At 40.4% G+C, this 21,414-nt stretch overlaps 1 protein-coding gene across 3 annotated transcripts in view; it reads right to left on the reverse strand.

Moving 5' to 3' along the window:
- ITGA1 (integrin subunit alpha 1) overlaps positions 1 to 21,414 on the reverse strand; it is a 209,285-nt gene that overhangs the window by 85,857 nt on the left and 102,014 nt on the right. For all 3 annotated transcript variants that reach the window (XM_014588003.2, XM_006149026.3, XM_006149027.3), the window contains exons 8-11: positions 19,241 to 19,391; positions 13,464 to 13,629; positions 8,321 to 8,394; positions 7,180 to 7,324 (exon numbers count right to left, since the gene is read on the reverse strand). In XM_014588003.2, the coding sequence (XP_014443489.1) occupies positions 7,180 to 7,324; positions 8,321 to 8,394; positions 13,464 to 13,629; positions 19,241 to 19,391 (536 nt within the window). The remainder of the gene's footprint in view (positions 1 to 7,179; positions 7,325 to 8,320; positions 8,395 to 13,463; positions 13,630 to 19,240; positions 19,392 to 21,414) is intronic.

Genomic DNA, 21,414 nt, shown 5'->3' on the forward strand with positions numbered 1-21,414 from the left:
GTGACTTTGGGTTTTTTTTTTTTTCTGGGACAAGTGACTAGATTGCCATAGACTATAAGGCTCTGAATTGTATCATTAAGGCAGTTGATTATTATAATTACTAGATTGATTTGTTGTGTCTCAAAAAACAGGTAAATAAATGACAAAAATTATCGCATGCAGACTTAACTGTACAAAAAGAAAAATATTCTAATGACTATAGCTGTTCCTCAGTGGAGCAGAAGGCAGATTATTTTTCAAAATACAACTCAACAGCATTTCTTACTGAGAGTAAGATGATTACTACCAACTTACCAAACATTTTACTATAAGGTAAGAGTGCCATTTTCTTCCAAAACTTCAAAAAGATACAGAGGTTTCTGGACAAAAATACGTTTATTCTGACAAGTGCTAAAGGAATACAATTTCTCAGACATACCGTCCTTTATGAGCATTTCCCTCACATTCTCATTTCTTCATGTTTTTAGGTTTTAAAAATTATTACATGGAATAGACTGGAAAAGAGTCGTTTTAAACCTGTTACATGTTGTGTTTTTATATTACTGACCACAATATAGCTTTAACAATAAAAACTTTAGGGTTGTCTTTATACGTACATGAAATAGAAAAGAAGAAGGTAAAAACACGGGCTGTTTTATTTCATGCCACTCTACTAAGAACTCTAAAGAAGGAAGTGGTGTGAAATAAATTATTAGTACTAGTTGATAATTATTCATTTTTGTGATTTTCAGAGCTATATATGCAAATTAATAAAATGGCCTTTTAAAAATGAACTGTAAGCTTCATTTGAGGCTCAGGTTTATTTAATTATTTAGTTTGTTGCTTTGATCATTTGCAGTCAATCACTAAAAGCACTAGCTGAAATTCTCAGAGACAGTAACTCACCAAGACTCAGGTGTCTAAAGACAACAAAGAAGAAAAGGAAAAGAGAGCCAAGAAAAGCCTAATTTCAATGAAAGGAAAGTAATTATAGATATTTAAGCTCAATATTGTCCCCTGGAAAAGAAAAGCATAGGTGGAAGAGAGAGGAAAAATGGAAGGCACAGTTTTTTGCATGCATGTATGAAGAATAAAACCTGTCTGTTCTCACTATTCACTTGGAAAAAGTGCAAGAGTCTGGCGAGGGAACTGGAAAGCGGCATGATTTGTGTTCCATGCCTTTGCCTGTATGTTTTCCTTTCCTGTTGGAATCTGTCTGGCATGATTAAAAATCCTCAAACCAAGGGAGGAGGAGGCAGGACACACCATTTTAGTTCTTCTCACTGTCAAACCCACCTGCTAACCACATACTGGCGTAGGCATTTACTGAGTTACAGAGAGACGGGTGGCGACTGTATCCTGAGAAAGACATTCAACAGCTTTGGTTCCTACTTCTTCCCGCTCATTGTCAATTGGTGTATGAACAGAAGACTTTAGAGAGTATCTACCTTTTACTTTTCTTCCTCCATAAGATTTTTCATAGCTTTATAATTTGCAATCCACATTGATTTCAGGATAGTGCAGTAGATGTTTTCTTAATATGTGAACCACACTAGGAAATATTTTAAAAGCCTTATTTCAGGGGTAGCAGATGGTGTAGTGGTTATGCCGCTGGACTCCCACATAGCCAACTGTGGTTCAAGGCATGGTGGCTTAAAACTCACACCAGGCTCTTGTGTGTATATGTGCCCAAGATCTCAGGAAGAGACTGGAAGAAAAGGGATTGTGGTGTGGCTATCCCCGTCCACCCCCAGGGGTGGGGGTGAGATTTCTCACTTTCCTTCTCACTGCCTCTGTCTCTCTCTTCTGTGAGTACACACACCCTAAGGCTAAAACCTCTCCAAAAAAAAAAAAAAAAAGAAATTCATTTCAGATTTACAGTAATATCTGGGAGAAAGCCGATTATATTAACCCCCCTTCTTTCCTAGGTGCTTTTTTCTATTTTGAATGGAATCTTACATATATTAGACTTTTTATTGGCAACCGTCTTACACCCTAATTTGTGACTAAGTTAATGAAGTGATTTCTGAAACAGAAAAGAAAAAAAAATCCATCTCAACACACTGTAGACAACATGTCAAAATTTCCTTTGCTGGGCAGAAATGAGTCATATTTTATAAATACTGTGGTCAGGAATTAAGGTTCTTTTAATTTTGGTCTCTTACAGTGCTATCTTTAAGTCTTGAATTCCCTAAGCTTGCTTTAAACAAACATTAACCCCAACTCTTAGATAGTAACAGATTTATATTCTTAAACATTTATTTATTTATTTTTACTTTATTTATTCACTTATCTTAATTTGATCAGAGAGGGACACAGAGCGAGAGAGAGAGAGAGATAGCAAGAGAGAGAGACAGTGAGAAAGCAAGCTACCAGGTCTAGGATTCGAACCATGGTGGGCCGTGTGGAAGTCCAGTGCCCCTAACCATGGCGCTACCTGCTGACCCCAAAAGTTTGTTTATTTTTAAGAAATGCCATCACATAAGAATAACTCAGAAGACTAAAAATACTATAGTATTATTAATTAAACTGTATGAACTACCTAAGAGTAGAGACAATGTCACACACATCTTTGTGGACTTCATACAATGTACGTATTTTGTAAATACTCAGTGCTGATTAGTGATAGTGTTAATGAAGCTATTATAATTATATATAACATAATATATTTACTTTTCTACTGCTGCTATAACAAAGCACCACAAATGTGGTGGTTTAACAGATTGCAAATTTATTATCTTGCAATTTTGTTAGTTAGAAGTTTGTCATGGGTCTTCTAAGCTGAAAATCATGACGTTGGCAGGGCTGTCCCTTTCTGTAGGCTACAAGGGAGAATCCATTCTTTGCCTTTTGTAGTTTCTAGAGATGACCTACATTCCTTGGCTCCTGATCCTCCTCTGTCTTTAAAGCCAGTAACATTGCACCTTCTGGCCATCATCCATAGTTCTGTCTCCTTTGACTACATTCAGGAGGGGTTCTCTTATGTGAAGGAAGCTTGATTACATCAGACCCAGCCAGATACCTCAGGATAATCTTTGTATTTCAAGATCCTTATCTTAATCACATCAGCAGAGTCCCCTTTGCCATTGAAGGTAATATATTCACGGGTCTAGGGATTAGGACGTGGGCATGTCTGTGGGGTAATTATTCAGCCTACTATAACACCAATCAAAGGACTACTTATCATATAACATTATATAACAATAAAGTAATAGACGTCTTTTAAGTATCTGTTAGCAAAATACTGAGCACTTTACAGTCATTATTTAATCTTTGTAACAACCCCAATAATATATACAGTCTAATTACTTCCATTTTAGAGATAACCAAATTGAGGCTTTGAGGGGTAAAGTAATTCACATAGGGCCACAGCCAGGTGCAGAGTCAGAAAACAAACTCAAGTCTGTATGACCCAGAGTCATTTCTCATTACACATTCGGTGCTGTAATCACTTCAGATCTTTAGTATCATAGGATCAGAAGCTTAATTTTATCTTATTTATTTATTTAATGTTTTTGCCCCAGGGCATGTGCATTTACTAGAGAGAGACAGAAAGAAAGAAAGTGAGAAATCACCCCTCAGAGGGGGATGGCCATGCCCAAATCCATTCTCTATTCTCTTAGGATTTTGGGTAGGCATGTGCATTGCATGGCATGATTTTCAAGCCACCAGGTCTGGGACTCGAACTGCCATTGGCCATAGGGGAGTCCAGCATCTTAACCACTTCTCCACCTACTGACCCTTCATTTTTATTCTCATGGACATATAATGTTCCACTAAGTGGACTTATGATTTACTTAACTATTTCCATATTTTTGAACATTAGGATACCATTTTCCTTAATATCACACATAACAATAGTACAATAATACAGTGGAAATCACTGTTAACTTGGTGTCATGGTTTGGATAATGTTTTGTCTCCCAAAAGTTCATGTTTTGGAATTTGGTCCCCAATGCAATGGTCTTGGGAGGTGGTAAGACCTAGTGGGCAGTAATAGATTATAGAAATCAGCTTAAGAAGGTTCTAGCCTTATGAAAGTATTGATAGTAATGCTATCTTATTTTTTGTTTATTTTTAAAAATCATTTTATTTAGCTTTATTTATTTATTTAATTTTGACCAGAAAGGGACAAAGCAAGAGAGAGAGAGAGAGGGGAAGTGAGAAAGCAAGCCACCAGGTCCAGGTCTTGAACCTCAGTCAGCCATGTGGTAGTACAGAGGCCTTAACCACCATGCCACCTGCTGGCCCTAGTAATGCTATCTTGTGAGAGACTGAGTTCTAACTCTTTTGAGAAGAGGATAGTTCTCCTGAGAGTGAGCTGTTATAAAAAAGAGCTGCTCACAGCTTGCTCCTCGGCTCTAGATGTACCTGCCATCTTCTCTGCCTCTGTGGCTGTGTTGTAGTTAGCTAATGCCAACCACATGCCTTTGGACTTCCTAAGGAACGGAATTGGGAGTCAATAAACTTCTCTTCTTGTAAGTCACCCAGCCTCAGGCATTTCTGTAAGCAATCAGTAATGGACTAAGACATGTAGAGATTTGATTTTTTTCTTAGGTAAGATGCTCAGAAGTTTAGTTTCTAGGTCAATGTGGTGGGACCATTTTTATGGCTTTATAAACACATCGTCAAATGTCTTGGTAAGGAGTTACACTCATTTATGCTCCATTCTTTATACTGAGTCTTCGAAAAAGTCGTGACACATTTTTGCATAGAAAAACAGAAAAATATGTCCCAATGACCAAATATATGAGAGCAAATGTTCTATAATTGTTCTATCTAGGATTCAAAGAAGTTTCAGGTTAAACCAGGTCTTGATTCCAAGGTAGTTTACATAAAGCAGACTCATAAAATATTTTTTAAGAGTTTTTTTGCTATAGAGTGCATGCGCTCGCCAGACAGACAGAGAGACAGAGAGACAGAAAGCGAGAAATCACCCCCCGGGGGGGGATGGCCACACCGCAATCCCTTCTCCTCCATTCTCCTCTCGGGATTTTGGGTACGCACGCACACGCACCCAGCGTGAGTTTTAAGCCACCGGGTCCGGGACGTGAACCGCGGTTGACTACGTGGGAGTCCAGCGACATAGCCATTATGCTAACTGCTGGTCCCAAGACTCACAAAACCTTAAAGTAGGAGGAACTTTTAGAAGAGACCTAATCCAACCTCCTGCCCTCTTGGTAGATATTCCGTCATGGCACGTACCACGCTGGTGGAGACTGTTGTTTCATGACTGTTGCTCGTTGTAAAGAAGTAAGTGCCAGCAATGCATGAATAGATGCACCTTATTTATGTTCTTATTCTCAGTTTGTAACTCAATGCGAGGCACGTTTCAGGTACTCAGCACTTGTGGAGTGCTCTCTTGGTCAACCCAGATTCAGGCCTTTTGGTATGGTGAAACCAACAGTGGTTTACGACACCAGAGACACCGACGGGAGTTGCAGACCTGCATGGGTAGCTGCGACGCAAGTGTTCTAGCCCTCGGTTTCTTAATTTGGAAATGAGATGTTTGACTGTATGTCCTCGAAGGGAAGGGCTCTTTTAATGCTAAAGCTTGGTAGGAATTTTAAGCCCAGTCCCTGTATTTTACACCACGATCTTCCAAAGACATGCAAAGTACGCTGTTTTCAATTCTTCAAATTTTTGAAGGCAGAGGAGCAGGGAATTGTTTCCAGATCTGTATTCCCTGGTTAATTGCTTACGGACATCCTCGTGTGCCGTTTTCTCTTTGTAGTGTGTGACGCTTAGCACAAAGGAACACTCTAGCCCTTGCCTGACCAGGGTGGAACATAATAGACTCCTATGAAAAAGAAGGCTAGAATTTCATAAAATAGTTCCGTGTGTTTTACAGGTTTTAGAAGTCATACTGTATCTCCTGCTTACTAGTATATTTGTAGTCATTTAAAAACCTTAAGTCCTGCTGCCTCTACAGCTTTAATTTTATCTTATTTATTTATTTATTTAATGTTTTTGCTCCAGGGCATGTGCACTTACTATCGAGAGAGACAGAAAGAAGGAAAGTGAGAAATCACCCCTCAGAGGGGGATGGCCATGCCCAAATCCATTCTCTATTCGAATAAGGAGATGTCTGGAGGTGCCAGTAGAGACCTGGCACCTTGCTTATAAAACGGAAAGAAACTAGAACACAGAGAGAAAAACGACTTGGCTTCAGGACAGAAAGATCCCAGGGAGGAATGCTAACTGGCTAAAATGTGAACGCTTCAAGGCCAAGGTATTTGTTTTCTTTACCACTGCATCCCTAGTGCCAAGAACGAAGCCTGGGGCAAAGAAAAGCCCCATAATTTATGTTGAGCAAGAGCTGGGAAACCATAACCTGAGGGTCCTTTCCATCCTAAGTCCACCCAACTGATTGTGGAATCTTCCAGGGATGGAAGAGTCTCCTGGCATCCCTTTGACGGCTTCCAGTCTGGTACAGATTCCAAATAAGGTGGTAGCGGACACACACCTTCTTACTCCTGGCAAGTGTTAAGAAACGAGATGATGTTCCATGACTGAGTTTAAGGTCAATATTTTTGTGACTGTGAATAGAGCTATTAAAGAAGAAACTATACGACAGAACAACTTAATTCCTCCCCATCCCCCACAAAAAATTAAGAGCTATAGAAAGAAACTAAGAGTCGAGAAGATTTAAGAGAATATGTGTGTCTAGTCTTTAGGATACAGATGAAGGCAAGGCTTCTTTTTCTACCCTCAATTTCTGTTCACCAGGTCCATAGCTCTTCTTGAAAGTAAAGAGGATAACAGACACAGGGAGACCTCAGGAAGTACAAGTATCAACCTAAATCATTTCAGTACTAGACAGCTGTACTGAGGGAGAACAAGCTCCATGTTTCTGCTATTAAGGGAACTCAGAAATCTGAAACCGTTCCTGGGTCCTGAAAAATACGTAATTCTTCTCAGTGATCTTACTATGTGAAGGGGAGCCCATAGAAATATAAGCCAACAGAGGCCAGCAGGTGGCATGATGATTAAGGGCTGGACTCCCACATGGGTGACTGCAGTTCAAGTCCTGGTAGCTGGCTCTCTCACTTTCCTTCTCTCTCTGTCTCTCTGGTCAATTTCAAAAAAAGTAAAAATAATGACAACAAGATTAAATAAAATAATTTAAAAAAAGAAATATAAGCTAATAATGACAAAAATGAAAAAAAAACCTTTCTATTAATTACATCCACACTTTACCTAAGTAAGAAGCAAGAGGTTCATTCTTCGTGGTAGACTCAACTTTAAAGGTGGTGTTCTCGGGAATAATAATTTGATCAGCCTTCTGCATGACGACCGTTCCATTCCAATCATAGGCTCCGACTGCTCCAAGCATGACCCAGTCCTTGCATGCAGATAGACAAAACAATCACATTTCGTCAAAATAGAAAGAGCAAGCTTAAATAACATTAACAATGGGATGGGCCCTGTTCAAAGTGCTTTGCATACAACCCTCACAATGTAGCTCATATCATCCTCACAATAACCCACTGAACTAAGTGTCATTATGACCATTCCCATTTCTTTTTTTTGGGAGGGGTTTTTGCTATAGGGTGCGTGCACTCACCAGAGAGACAGAGAGAGACAGAGAAACAGAAAGCAAGAAATCACCCCCCAGGAGGATGGCCATGCCATGATCCCTTCTCCTCCATTCTCCTCTCAGGATCTTGGGCACGCACGCACACACGCCCAGCTTGAGTTTAAGCCACTGGGTCTGGGACTCGAACCACAGTCGACTACATGGGAGTCCAGCGACGTAACCATTATGCCAATTGCTGGTCCCTCCATCCCCATTTCACAGAAGAGGAAACTGAGGACTAGTAAGCAACTGCCCAAGGTTCTACAGTACAATTGCACAGTGAAATGTTATTTTTTTTTTTACAAAAATTATGTCTTTTCTTTCATCAACTACATATATATTTTATAATCTTGCCTTCTGATTTATTCTGGGTGCCAAAAGCCCTAGGTCTTAAACATGGAACTTTTGCAAGACCCTTGAATACCTTCCACTGAGAAAAAGATGCACTCCATCTCTTTAACACACATAGTAAATGAGGTATTTCATTTATCTAGTTGCATAATTACAAAAGGTAGAACTCAAACTATCTGATTCACAATTTTCAGCATGATGTAGTGAGCGGTGTTCAACACCCAGGTGTCTTACTAAGGCACTTGTCAAATGCCATTTTGAAAACAGAATTAGAAAACCTCACGATGGCCTGCCAAACTGCTCCGGCCTTGAACTGCAAGTTGCATGAGTAATGCCGATGGCTGGGTCTTGGTTTTGTGGGAGGAAATCTTACAGAAAGAGAGTTCTTTTTGAACCAGGTGGTTGTTGTACCTGTGAGTAATGAGCACTGAATCCCGTCTGAGACATTTCCATTTCAAACGAAGCTGCTGACTGGTCGGCTGTAGCTGAAACATGAGAAAACAGCACAGTAAACAACGAATGGCGTGTTTTAGTGCACTGCTGACTTGCAGGACGTAGAGACCTGGTAGAGACCGTGTTCTCTCCACGCACAACTTATAATGCCTTGGGGCACTATCAGCCACAATTCTGAACCCAGCAGTCCTAGGTAGAGCAGGGAAGAAGACACAGGAGGATAGAGGAAGAGCCAGAACCTCGCTCTTCAGCTTCCCCATGTTGCTGCAGGAGTTGAGAAATGTCCGTTATTACCCTGAAACCTGCTTGCAGCTCCCTATGGTGCTTTGAAGTCACCTGGTTCAAGCTGGAAAATGCCATAGTCAGAAACCTTGTTCTCATCCTCATGCCCTGGAAACCCCGCTGAGACTTTAGGCTCAACTCATTCAGTGTGTTACAGGGCTGAAACATTTCATTCACAGAATTAAAGAGATTGGTGCACGCCACCAGTCTACTCACATTTTGGGTCATAGATTCTCTCAGAATCCCATGTTTGATAAATGGTTTAGGGATTCCAGTTAGCATTTGCTGTCATTGTGCGGGTATCAACTCACAGATCAGGAGGTACTTCTTCAAAGGGCTCCAGGCCACCTGCCACTCAACCCCATATTTTTAAAGGATTCTATACACTCTTTAAAGTACTTTAGTACAAGGCAAAATAATCCAGAGAATTTTATGGACGTGTGCTACTTTCAAGTTCTTCTCAAAATATTCATAAATACAAAGCCACAATTTCCAGAGGGAATGGAAGGAATGTTGATTTATTTTCCTCCAGTATGGAGTTACTGATTTATTAGACCTCAGAGATAAGTTAAAATTAGCACATAATTTTGAGAAAGTCAGCCTGACCTTTCACTGAGGCATGAAAATAATCAAATTTGTGAAATAAAACTAATTTACTAGATATTTAGTAGCAGAAAATTGTAAACAAATACATTAGTAATTGCTTTTTTATAGGATTAGATTAGATGAGTCAATCAATCAATCAAGAATTAGACTGTATCATTTTCATCTCTCATAGAAACTGGTCTCTAATTTAGGGGATTGACATGCATTTTTTTTAAAAGAGAATTCTGCTATAGGACATGCATGTTCACCAGAGACACAGAGAAAGACAGAGACAGAGAAAGTGAGAATCACCCCTCCACACACCCCAGTAGGAATGAGCAGGTTGCAATCTCTTCTTCTCCATTCTCCTCTTGGGATTTTAGGGACGCATGCACTTGTGCCCAGCGTGAGTTTCAAGTCGCCAATCCCAGACTCTAACTGTGGTTGGCCATGTGGGAGTTGAGTGCCTTGACCATTACACCACCACCTCGTCCCTTAACATGCACTTTAATATATTTATATATATATATATATATAGTTGCTATAAGGTGTGTGACTCACTGGAGAGAGGTTGAGAGAGAGGGGAAGTGAGAAATCCTCCCCCAGGAAGTATAGCCACTCTGCAATTTCTTTTCCTCCATTCTCCTCTCAGGATTTTAGACACACACACATGCACCTGTTATGTTTTTCAAGCCACCAGGTTTGGGACTTGAATCACAAAATTGGCCATGTAGGACTGAGCACCTTAACCACTACACCATATGTTGGCCCCTGACATGCACTTTAAACATGTGTTGTGCGTCTACAATGTGTGAGGATGCTTTCTCACTTCTCTTTGCAAGAACAGTCATAAGAATGCAGCTGCAGAGACCTGCATGTTGCCAATGCTTGTGGTGCTGTCCTGCCGTCAGCTGAGAACGGAGAGAAGTGAACTATGCGACCTTCTGCCAGCTGCACTGGCATCCTGGCCAGAGCCCTTGTGTGTCCCGAGCTGCTTGCTGTCAGTTCCTCCCTGGACTGTTCATGGGTGTTGGTCTAACCTCTCTAACCACTGCACGGCCTCTGGTTAGGCGTGTCAGCATTTCTCCCAAGGTCTGATGAGAAAGAGAAACATTAGACCATTTTAAAAATCCTTTTAGGCAAGTCCTTGGCATGCTTTCCTCACTAGGTGGCAAATTCCATAGGACTTTCATAAGTACAACTATTTATCATCTAAAGATAAATACTGACAGGAAATAGATAGATTTCTCAAGCAATAAGGGGATAAAGTCTTTTTAGATTGCATGATGAAAAACCAGAAATTATCTAGACAATGCACTGCTTTTGTTCAGCTTTGAAACAGCAACAACAAAGATGTGAAAGACATTGTTAATCTGTGATGTCTCTTATTTTTAAAAAAAAACTTTTGTTTATAAATATAATAACTTTCTTGGGATGTTTAGGCACTTTTTTTTTTAGATTTTTGCTGTAGGGCACATGTGCTTGTCAGAGAGACAGAGAAGCAGAAAGTGAGAAATCACCCCATAGTGGGGATGGCCATGCTGCAATCTCACCTCCTCCATACTCCTCTAGGGATCTTGAGCACGCACGCACAAACACCTAGCATGAGTTTCAAGCCACTAGGTCTGGGACTCAAGCCATGGTTGGATACATGGGAGTCCAGCACCGGAACCACTACGCCACTTGTTCCCCACCCCCGCAAGTGTAACTTTTAAACCATGGTCAAATTAGGTGAGAAACCATCTAAAACTGTCTCTTTAGGCAAATTTAGCCTCCTCTTTCCTGCAGCTGATACGGGCCTCATTTCTGCCAATATTAGGTTATATTTACTTGCCTACCTAAAATAAGTTTGCAAAATAACACTGTATTACATTTAACTATCTAACATAACTAAACATTTTTTCTTTCAAATTATCTTTACAGATTGTTTCTATCATATCTTGGCCCCTGTTATTAAAAGGTTAGACATGTACAATGACTTGGAAGACCTCGTACATTTTCCTTAAGGCCAGCCAAGCTCACGATCTGGCCTGATGGTTAATGACACCACGATAGCTGTTGAGAGACCAAAAATACATAAAAATGACCTCACACAGACGGCAGGACAGCTGAGTTCTTCAGAAGCTGCTGCAATTTCAGACTGATAAACAATTCGAGTGTCAAATTTCTCAAGGCACAGGGGAAAAAAGAGCAAGGGCAGAGGACAGCCAGAGAAAGTCAGTCTGGCTGGGTTGTAGATTCCCCTCATCCCCAAATCAGACTTGCTAAGTAGGCCAGCCTGTGGTGCAGGGGACAGTACACTGAGCTGCAGTGCTGGAAACCACGTGGCTGACTGCAGGGTCATACCCCAAGTCAACCTGAAAACATGCTGGGTACATGCAGTGCACTCTGTCATTCACATGCACACTCATGCTCTCTCATTTATGAAATAAAACTTAAACTTGCTACGTGATAGACATGGGTACAAACAGTACTCTTTCACAGAAGAGTGTAAAATGGAACAGATAAGAAACTATCATACTACGCTACATTTAATAAGAATCATTTTGTGAAATTTTGTTTTATTTTTACAGGTACATATGTGTCTGCATTGAGTTGCAAAACAGGAAGTATTACCATGAGTCATTCAAAGTGTGAAAAATATTCAAAATTATTTTCTTTTCTATACATTTTAATATTGTTAGTCACTTCTGTTCATTTTCTTAGCCTCTTGATGCTTGATCAAAATAGTTCACCTTTTTTTTTCAGTAATACCTCTTTCCCATTTTACTTGTTTCCTATTATCAGGTCATCAGGGAGAATGAGAAAGTACTCTTTGAGTACAGGTATGAGCATGAGAGAGAAAGAAAAAAAAAAAAGAGAAACAAAAAGCACTCCCCTAGTGGGGCCTGGTCACACCGCAATCCTTTTTTCTTCCATTTCTCCATCCCGTCAGGATTCTAGACACACGTGCATGTGCCTAGCATATTTTGTTTCAAACCAGAGTCAGCCATGTGGATTCCAGTTCCCTCTACACAGCACTTAACTGCTGCGCAATGGGGCTGGCCCAAGATAGTGCTTTGAAACTTCTATTTTTAAGATGCAGAAGTAACAATAACGTGGAGAAGGGAATACCATACTTATCATCCTCAGCAGCCAGTCACCACTAAAATCTCACGGGAAAATCTACAAAGTATCATGACTAGGACTAAGATAGCAAATGAAAATTCCACCACCATGAGCCTTGAGGTAGGGTGCCGTGAAGCCCCTTAAAAAGAGCAAGGAGCAAACTATGGAGAAAATAAGTGAACAAAAAAAGTTATTAGATAAGAACGCTCTAATAGAAACCCAAAATAAAGAAACTAAAGACCCAAAACTTGAGCAAGTATTAATCCTTATTCTATGTCATAAAAAGAATAAAACAAATGGAGACATTTTTGTTCTTGTAGGTCCACATTGACCTCTGTCTACATTGGCTCATTCATTCATTCATCATTCATTTATTTATTTAGTGTGTGGAGAGTTTTTTGCTATAGGTTTCATGTGCTTGCCAGAAAGACAGACAGAGAGAGAGAGAGAGAGAGAGAGAGAGAGAGAGAGAAAGAAAGTGAGAAATCACCCCCCCGGGCAGATGGCCATGCCGCAATTCCTTCTCTTCCATTCTCCTCCTGGATATTGGGCATGCATAGACATGCGCCCGGTCTGAGTTTAAGCCACCAGGTTCAGGACCCAAACCAAGGTCGACTACATGGGAGTCCGGCGACATAGCCATTATGCCAACTGCTGGTCCCCTTCATTGGCTCTTATATCAGCACTGTCATGGCCTTACAGAGAGAGCCTCCCAAATCAGATGGTGGTGCAGCAGTAAAAATTGACCCTCTGCAAGTCTACACCATAGGTGAGGATTTCCAGTTCAGGTAGGGAGACCTTTCTGATACACAGAATGTGTGTCTATGATCTGGGACCAGCTGAAGGCTGGGGGTGGATCACAACATCAAGACCATTTTGAGGGTTCTCTCTCTCTCTCTCTTTCTCATTTATGGAAGACATATACTTCTGAGACAAAAGAGCTTCCAGCAGACACAGTATAATGTGAAATAGCCACGTCAACAGCAGACTTATATAAAAGAGCATTGCTCCAGGCTGACCCTTGTACACAGCGAAGTTGTGGTAGTGATGTGCTAAGAATAAGTATCAAAAGCCCATGGCATTGCGTTTGAATATAGAGAGAACATATAGAGAGAAACAGCCATACCTTCCAGGGCAAATATTCTTTCTCCCAGAGCTTTAACAATTGTGACAAGAGCCAATTCATCCGAAACATTGAAGAAATGCTTTTCAGTGGGTGTACTTGCAATTGATTTTATTTCCTCCACAAATTTTTCAGCGCTTAAATTTCCTCGGTTATAGCTGCCAAGAATCTAAGACATAACAAAAATGACAAGAGTATATTTTAAATTCTACGTGCTAAATAAGGATCACAAACATTTTTCAGTGAAATGCTATATGAGACAGTGAGGAGTACCTTAGCATAATGCAGTGTTAATGTACTTTTGTATTCGTGGGAGAGTAATTTTCAGAACATGTAGATCTCCTCATATTAACTACTGGGTCGTCACAAAAGTCATGATGCATATTTGCATAGAAAAAAATACCTCATCGCTTTCTCGACAACCCAATATTATATAAGCACTGTAATTGGTACAGGAAAATATAAAGGACAATCATGTAAGTGTGTGAACATTTTTCCCCTGGCATCCTGGTGTCGCCGTTTATTAACACTGTATCTTTGAGACCTGACAGTTCAAAAGTACCGTCATAGCTTCTGATGTCTCTGATGTTATTCCAGATGGTGACATCACCATTTGCTGCTGATTGGGCAGCTCTTCCTGAAAACCTTAACAAGGGACAGTCTAACACATGCAATTTTAAAATAGATATTGAACTAAGTAGTAATCTAAACTGACAATCTAAATAATAAGCAATTGGGACATTCTTGTTTAAAACAAAATGCTGAAGACAGGTGTGTTCTTTTTTATAGACAGGAGGAAGAGGTAGGCATTACCTGTTAAAGTTAATTACAATTACTTAGATGTCCGAGCAAGTTTTCTCAAACATATACAAATTATATAATTCACCCTTTTTAGATATTTTAGATGCATGAGGAGCCATAAAAACATTCATGAAAAATGTGTATTATGAAGAAAGTATGCATGGATTTCAAAATTGTTTCCAACAAAAGGCAGTTGTACCTTAATTCAGTTTTCTATAAGGTTTTTGAAGTACCCTTGTATAAATCTATGAGGTTTTGTTTGTTTTGTTTAAGAGGTTCTTGCCGTAGGGTGTGTGCACTTGCCAGAGAAAGAGAGAGAGAGACAGAGACAGTGAGGGAAAGTGAGAGATCACCCCCCACCACCACCACCCAGGGGAGATGACCATGCCACAATCCCTTCCCCCTTCATTTCCCTCTCAGGATCTTGGGCACACACGCACAGGCACTCCACATGATTTTCAAGTCACCGGACCCAGGACTTGAACCACAGTTGGCTTTTTGGAGGTCCAGCAATTTAACTGCTATGCCATCTATTGGCTCCTAAATCTATGAGTTAAAACAAACCAATACGGATGTCACATTGAGGTGCAGACATCTCTATCACTCCCCCCAAATACCCTCTTACGCCTTCATAGCCAACCCCTCCCCCTTCTCTATCACCCCTGACAACTCCTAGTCTATTTTCTCTTTCTATTGGGTTGTCAAGTCTGCATAGAAAAATATGCACGACTTTTCCAACAACCCAATAGCTGTTGTACCAAAATGTCATAATGAGTCAAATTTTATGAAGCTTTGTGTGTGTGGCTTCTTCTACTTTATATAATAATTTTGAGGGTCATCCATGTTGCTGCGTGTCGTATCAGTAGTTCAGTCCCTTTTATGTCTGAGTAGGAGTCAGTATTGATGCACCGTGGTTATTCATTGAGAACATTTAGATTCAAAATGTAAATAAAGGTGCTATAAATATCTGCACATAGGTTCTTGTCTGGACATATAGATTTCTATCTAGAAGTGGGACTTCTGGGTCATATATATTACGGAATATTATACTTTATAAGAAACTGCCACACTTCTTTCCAGACTAATTGTTCCATTTGGCTATTTTTCCACTCCTATCAGCAATGTATGTGCAACCTAGTTGATCTGCATTTTTGTCAACACTTGATATTTTTAGTTTTTTTTCTGTGTTCACTTGTTCTAGTTTTAACAATTATATTGGTGTGTGGTGGTATGGTGATATTATGATATATGTATGTGTATATATAGAGAGATAGATAGATAGATAGTTGTTTTTTGTTATTGTTTGTTTTTGTTCATGATTCCTGTTTCATAAATATTTAGCCTTTTGGGACAGTTAGTGTTATGGCTGTGTCACTGGACTCCCACATAGTTGACAGCAGTTCGAGTCCTGGACCCGGTGGCTTAAACTCATGCTGGGCGCATGTGCGTGCTTGCCCAAGATCCTGAGAGGAGAATGGATGAGAAGGGATTGCGGCGTGGCCATCCCCCCCTGGGGGTGATTTCTTGCTTTCTGTCTCCCTGTCTCTCTCTGTCTGTCTGGCGAGTGCAAAAAAAAAATCTCTCCCCCCCAAAAATATTTAGCCTTTTGTCCTTGATTCCTGAAGCAGCTTCACTTAATGTGAGAAAATGAATCATACACCCTCTAGTCAGGCAGACTTGCAGCAGTTTTCTAATGTTCCTTCCTGGAGAGAAGGAAGGTGGTGGTGGATTTACTCTTTTTTTTCCCCAAGCTTGAATAATATCCTTATCCCTTTCCCTGGGAAACATCAGGAACTAGCCCAGAGGAAATACTACACTTCTTGACACTAGAAGACTTCAAATTAACCTGTCGCTTCTGAGTGCTAGGAACCAGCAGGTCACTTGGTGCCTTGCTTCTTTTTTCTTAGCTCTTTCACCATTACATGTGCTAATCTCTGTGAAGAGCTTTGAACTGCTTTGAGGAAGCATGCTGTTAAAGAAAACTGGATCTAATCTCAGGTAATCTATACACCATTTGGGTAGCTTTCTGACTTCTTTTGTACTTATAATTCCACTGGGATGGCCACACTTTTAGGTAGAAAGGCAACACCAGGAGCTTACAGATTGCACCAGAGAACAAATATTCAGCTTCCATGTCTTTGCCGAAAAACAAGTGCCAAACCTCAGGGAACTGTCAACAACCGGAGACCCACTGGCACTTTTCTCCACTTTAGCTAAGAGGTAGGAGAAGAGATTCATGGAAAAGATAGTAGAGAATGGTCAGACAGGGAAGGGAGACTCAGTGGTCACTGCTCTTACTAAACTGAATAAATCCTCTCTCGTACTTCAACACAAGATTAAGATGCTCTTACAATTGCTTATCTCACCACATTTAGGACATGCATGCCCAGCATAAGCCTGGAAAAAGCAGGAGAGAGAGTCTCCATGCTCCATAGGAATCATTACATAGGTGGTATCCCTCTCTGAGCACGCTGTTGTTTTTGCTACCAATGGATTTCTTTTAGATTCACACAAATTATGCATCACATGAAGCCTTCTGAGATCCCACTGCTTTGTACAATTTATCCAATAGATTATATGGTATCTTGGGCTGAAAAATGACTGTCTTTCCTCCTTGGTTCCTATTTTGCATATTCTAGATTCACTATTGGAATTAACTTCCATTTCATTTATAAATTGGTGCAATTTAAAATGCATATAAAAAAGTAATCATTTTAGGATCATGCATGACTGAGGTTCTTAGCTGGGATATGAATGCCATCAGACATTTAGCCGTAGATATGACAACACAGATCTGAGTGAATATAATTCAACTGGAAAAATGTCCAAATGACATACTTAAAGAATAAAAGTAAAATGTATAAACACAATATCAGAATATATATTTAGAAGAAAATGTAAGAGCAAAGAAAGTCAAGGAATGAATGTGACTTGTACACAGTTTCAAACTATTTTGTGTCACAGAATAAAACTGAAACTAGAGATAAATAGATTTTGATCCTTCACCAAAGGGGCTAGGTAGTAGGTCATAGAAACATTTACTATAGATACAAGGGATTAAGAAACAACATTTCTAAATTTCTCCTCTTTTCTTCAATACAAACATGTCAAGCCCAAGTTTCTGGTATTCTGCTAATATATGTTTACATGAAATAGACATTCACATCAAAACTTCCTTGAGGCAAATGTGTCAAGCGTACAATTAATTTACATATTGCACAGTGTCTTTTGTGTGAAAAACAAATGAAATTCTAAGGCCCTTTCCAACATCGCTGATTTTAATTTCAGTACTCTGGTGCTACACACCTCACAACTGTTACCAACCAAAATTAGAATCTGAATATAAAATGGCCTCTGCAAGTAACATCTAACACCCTGCCAGAAAAAAAGAAAGCATGAAATGAAGAACTCAAAACCAGTTCAGGATCCTTACTAAATCTGAATGAATAGAACAATGTTCACAGTTTCATCACAGGGAATTTGTATCATTAATAATGTTTTTAGGCATTATTTCCCTGCCAAAACACATCTCCATCATGTTCAGAATTTTCCCTCTGATTTCTTTCTTTCTTTTTTTTTTTTTTTTTTTTTTTTTAGAGAAAGACAGAGAGATAGAAAGCAAGAAATCACTCCCCACGGGGTAGGGGGGAGGGATGGCCCATGCTGCAGTCCCTTCTCCACCATCATCTTCTCTGGACTTTGGACACACACGCACATGCGCCCCACGTGAGTTTTAAGCCTCCGGGTCTGGGACTCAAACTGTGATGGATGACATGGAAGTCCAGTGATGTAACCATTATGCCATCTGCTGGTCCACCTGATTTGTTTTTATAAAAATTAAGTTAGAAGGAGAAGACTTGGCTGTCCTCAGGGTGAAACCACATATTATGGAATTGAGAGCAGAGGACTTAAAAAAAGACTTGACACAGCTGCTGATTCTGGTATGTGAGAGATTCTCTGAAGGTTGCTGAGCAAGGGGGGGGGGCCCACATACTTTATTTCTAAGATACATCTAGCTCCAAAACACTGTGCTTTTATTTCATGGCTGCCAATTCAAGGGCCCATTTGAAAAATAATGCTTAGAGTTCCTAGCTTGCTAACTGTGCTAGATGTTTTTAAATTTCACAGACTTATTCTCTGGGAGAGAAAGAGAGAAAGAGAGAGAAAGAGAGAGAGAAAGAGAGAGGAAAACATTAGCCTATCTTACAGAGAAAGAAGCTGAAGCTGAGTATTAAGTCATTTGTCTGCTTGTCACAGAGCCATTACATAACAAGGACAGAATTAGAACAAAGGTCTATCTGGCTCTAAATGCGTGTTCTCTGTCCATCCTCTTATACCTTTCTATGCCTCGCCTCTGGAAAATGTCATAACCTAAACATCATCAGTCCCTGGGTAGACTGCCCAAGGGCTATGGGCGCAGAAATAGCACTGTTGACTTTTTACAGTTATCGTGAGTCATGTTCTGATCCAGCCTCCCAAATGCAGACAAATATTTTTGATGATCAGGCAATGTATTGACAGATTGCCTTCAGTTTCTTTTTTTTATTCTTCTATTTCTTTTCTTCTTCTTTCACTCTATCCTTCCCTCTTTCCTACCCTCCCTTTCCTGTTTCCCTCCATCTTCCTTTCCACCTTCCCACCTCTCTCTTCCTTCTCCTTCCCCTCCCTATGTCTCTCTCTCTCTTTTCCTCACCTTCTTTTCCTTCCTCTTATGTTTTCTTTTTCCTTCTTCCTCATTTCTTCTCTCCTATTTTCTTCCTCTCTTTCTTTCACTGATTGTCGAGTGTCTGGCCTGGCACTGTGCTGGGTACTGAGGAAACAGAAGAGAGCTGTACCCATCTGCCCTCGCAAATCTACCTTTAAATAGAAGCTTTTCCTTTCTAATCTTGCTTACGCAACTTCCATAAAACTACCACAATGCACACGCAGCTCTTCCTTCCACATGAGGGTCTGAAAACCGTCTTTAGCAATGTACTTACTGCTATGGAAAATCGCTGGATGTTCTCCTCTTCACAGTCCTGGATGACCTTGTTCAGTTGGTGGTTGTCATGGGACTCTCCATCGGTCACAATAACCATGACTTTTTTAACTCCTCTTCTGGCGCCCCGGGCTTCCGTGAATGCCTCCTTCCTGAAGTCAGCACAAGACAAAAGAGAGGTTGATAAAACATCACTCCGAGCTCAGGCGAAGAGGCAAATCAAACTAACGCGCTGACAACTCCAGGCAGACTTGTGCTTTCCTCCAAGACCCATACTGACGCCCCTGTTCAAGCTAGGAGGCAAGATGACCCTGTCTGTAATGATTTTAGGCTTATTCCAGATGGTGGGGAGGTCACCATTTTGCTCACTGTCCCACTCCCATAAACAGAAGCTAGCAGTGTTTTATTCTTTGGAAGCTTCAAAGAGAGGGTGTGACCGGAGCACACATGAGGTTTCAGATGAGGTCAAGTCCAGAAATACTCTCCCAGCCACTTCCTCTCTGTAAACACTCCTCTCCCCCTTGACAGGCTTCTGCTCCTGCTTCTGGCGGGAGTTTTTACTTGAGCCCGCCCTTCCCTCACACCTACTCCCAAGTTCTTAGAACAGCTTGGGAACCCTCAAGGCTGAAGCGAGAAGATGGGAGAGAACAAAAAATCTGTAGGACTGTGAGTGTTTAAGAATGTTCTGGATATGCAGGGCAGAGTTAGACCTAGAAATAAAGGATTGCAGATGGTGGTGTCTGAGTCATGATGAAGCCTCTATAAAAACCCCTGAACTATGGGGTTCTAGATGCTTCCATGTTGCTGAACATGTGGAGGGTGGTATGCCCTGAGGGCCTGGGTACTCCACACTCTTCCTCCATGCCCGTCTCTGGACATTTCTTGCATCTGGCTGTTCCTGAGTTACATCATTTTATAATAAATGAGTAATAGTAAGTAAGGTACTTTTCTAAGTTCTCTAAACTCTAGCACTCTAGCAAATACTTTAACCCAAGAAAAAGTTAAATTGTGATGTGGGGCCAAATTGGACAGATGTTGTGGACATCCTGATTGTGATTGGCATCTGAGGTGGAGGACAGTTTCGTAGGACTGAGCCCTTAACCTATGGGCATTAACTCCAGTAGGTGTCAGAATTGAACTGATGTCAGAACTGGTCAGTGTGGGGGGAAAAGAAGCCACATCTGGGGGCAGATGTGAAATACTGAGTATTGAGAGAATGCAAAGAGAAAAACAGTTCGGTTTTCCTAGTATTCACCTGCCCCCACCAAGTATCCTGTTGAGTCAGTCTAGCAAGAATCCCCCTGGCTTTGATGTTTCCTCTTACTCATTTTCTGTCCACAAACCACCCACTCTGCTTCTTGGCTATGAATCCCTATTCGTCCTTATTGTATGTGAAGCTGAGCCTGAGAAGGCTCTCCCCCTACTGCAAAAGCCCCATCGCAGTGGTCCTTCTTGAATGGAGTGTTCCTCACCATCTTCAACAAGTGTCATGAATAATTTTTCTTTAACATAATGTATTATATAAATAGATTTTCTGGCTTTTTCATATGCATAGAGGTGAAAACAGATGTGAAGGGCTAGTTTTTAAAAGAAGTTTGGATATGAATACCATATGAGATTCAATCCTTTTTGCAATTCTAGTTCCTCAGAGGATCATTAAAGCTTCCGAATTAAATACCAAGGTCATAATAAACTGAATAAATATCATCTGAAGGAGATGACTAGATTACAAGATCTTAAAGAAAATCTGGCTGCTCTGGAACCAAGGGCTGGCTTTACATAACGGAAGAGTAACTGTTGGCAGAACTCCCAACGGCACCCTTTTTGTTTCAAACATCTTCATGTTCCCAAACCAACATGCAGTGTCCTTTCTAGGAATTAGGCATTGACTTCTTTAATTTCTTTTAAAAATAAAAATATCCCGGTCTGGCAGGTGGTATGGAGGTTAAGGTGCTCGACTCCCACACAGTCGACAGTGGTTTAAGTCCCAATCCTGGTGGCTTGCTTTCTCACATTTCTTTTGCTCTTTCTCTCTGTCTCTTTGGTCAAATTAAAAAAAAAAAAAATTAAAATAAATAAATAATTTAAAAAATATCCTAGAAGGGTCTCTTTCTTTTGGACAAAGGAATCCATTCTGTATTATTAAATAATGTAAGTTTATTGAACATTTGGGAT

Source organism: Tupaia chinensis, unplaced genomic scaffold (assembly GCF_000334495.1).
Source record: "Tupaia chinensis unplaced genomic scaffold, TupChi_1.0 Scaffold000251_1, whole genome shotgun sequence".
NCBI lineage: Eukaryota > Metazoa > Chordata > Mammalia > Scandentia > Tupaiidae > Tupaia > Tupaia belangeri.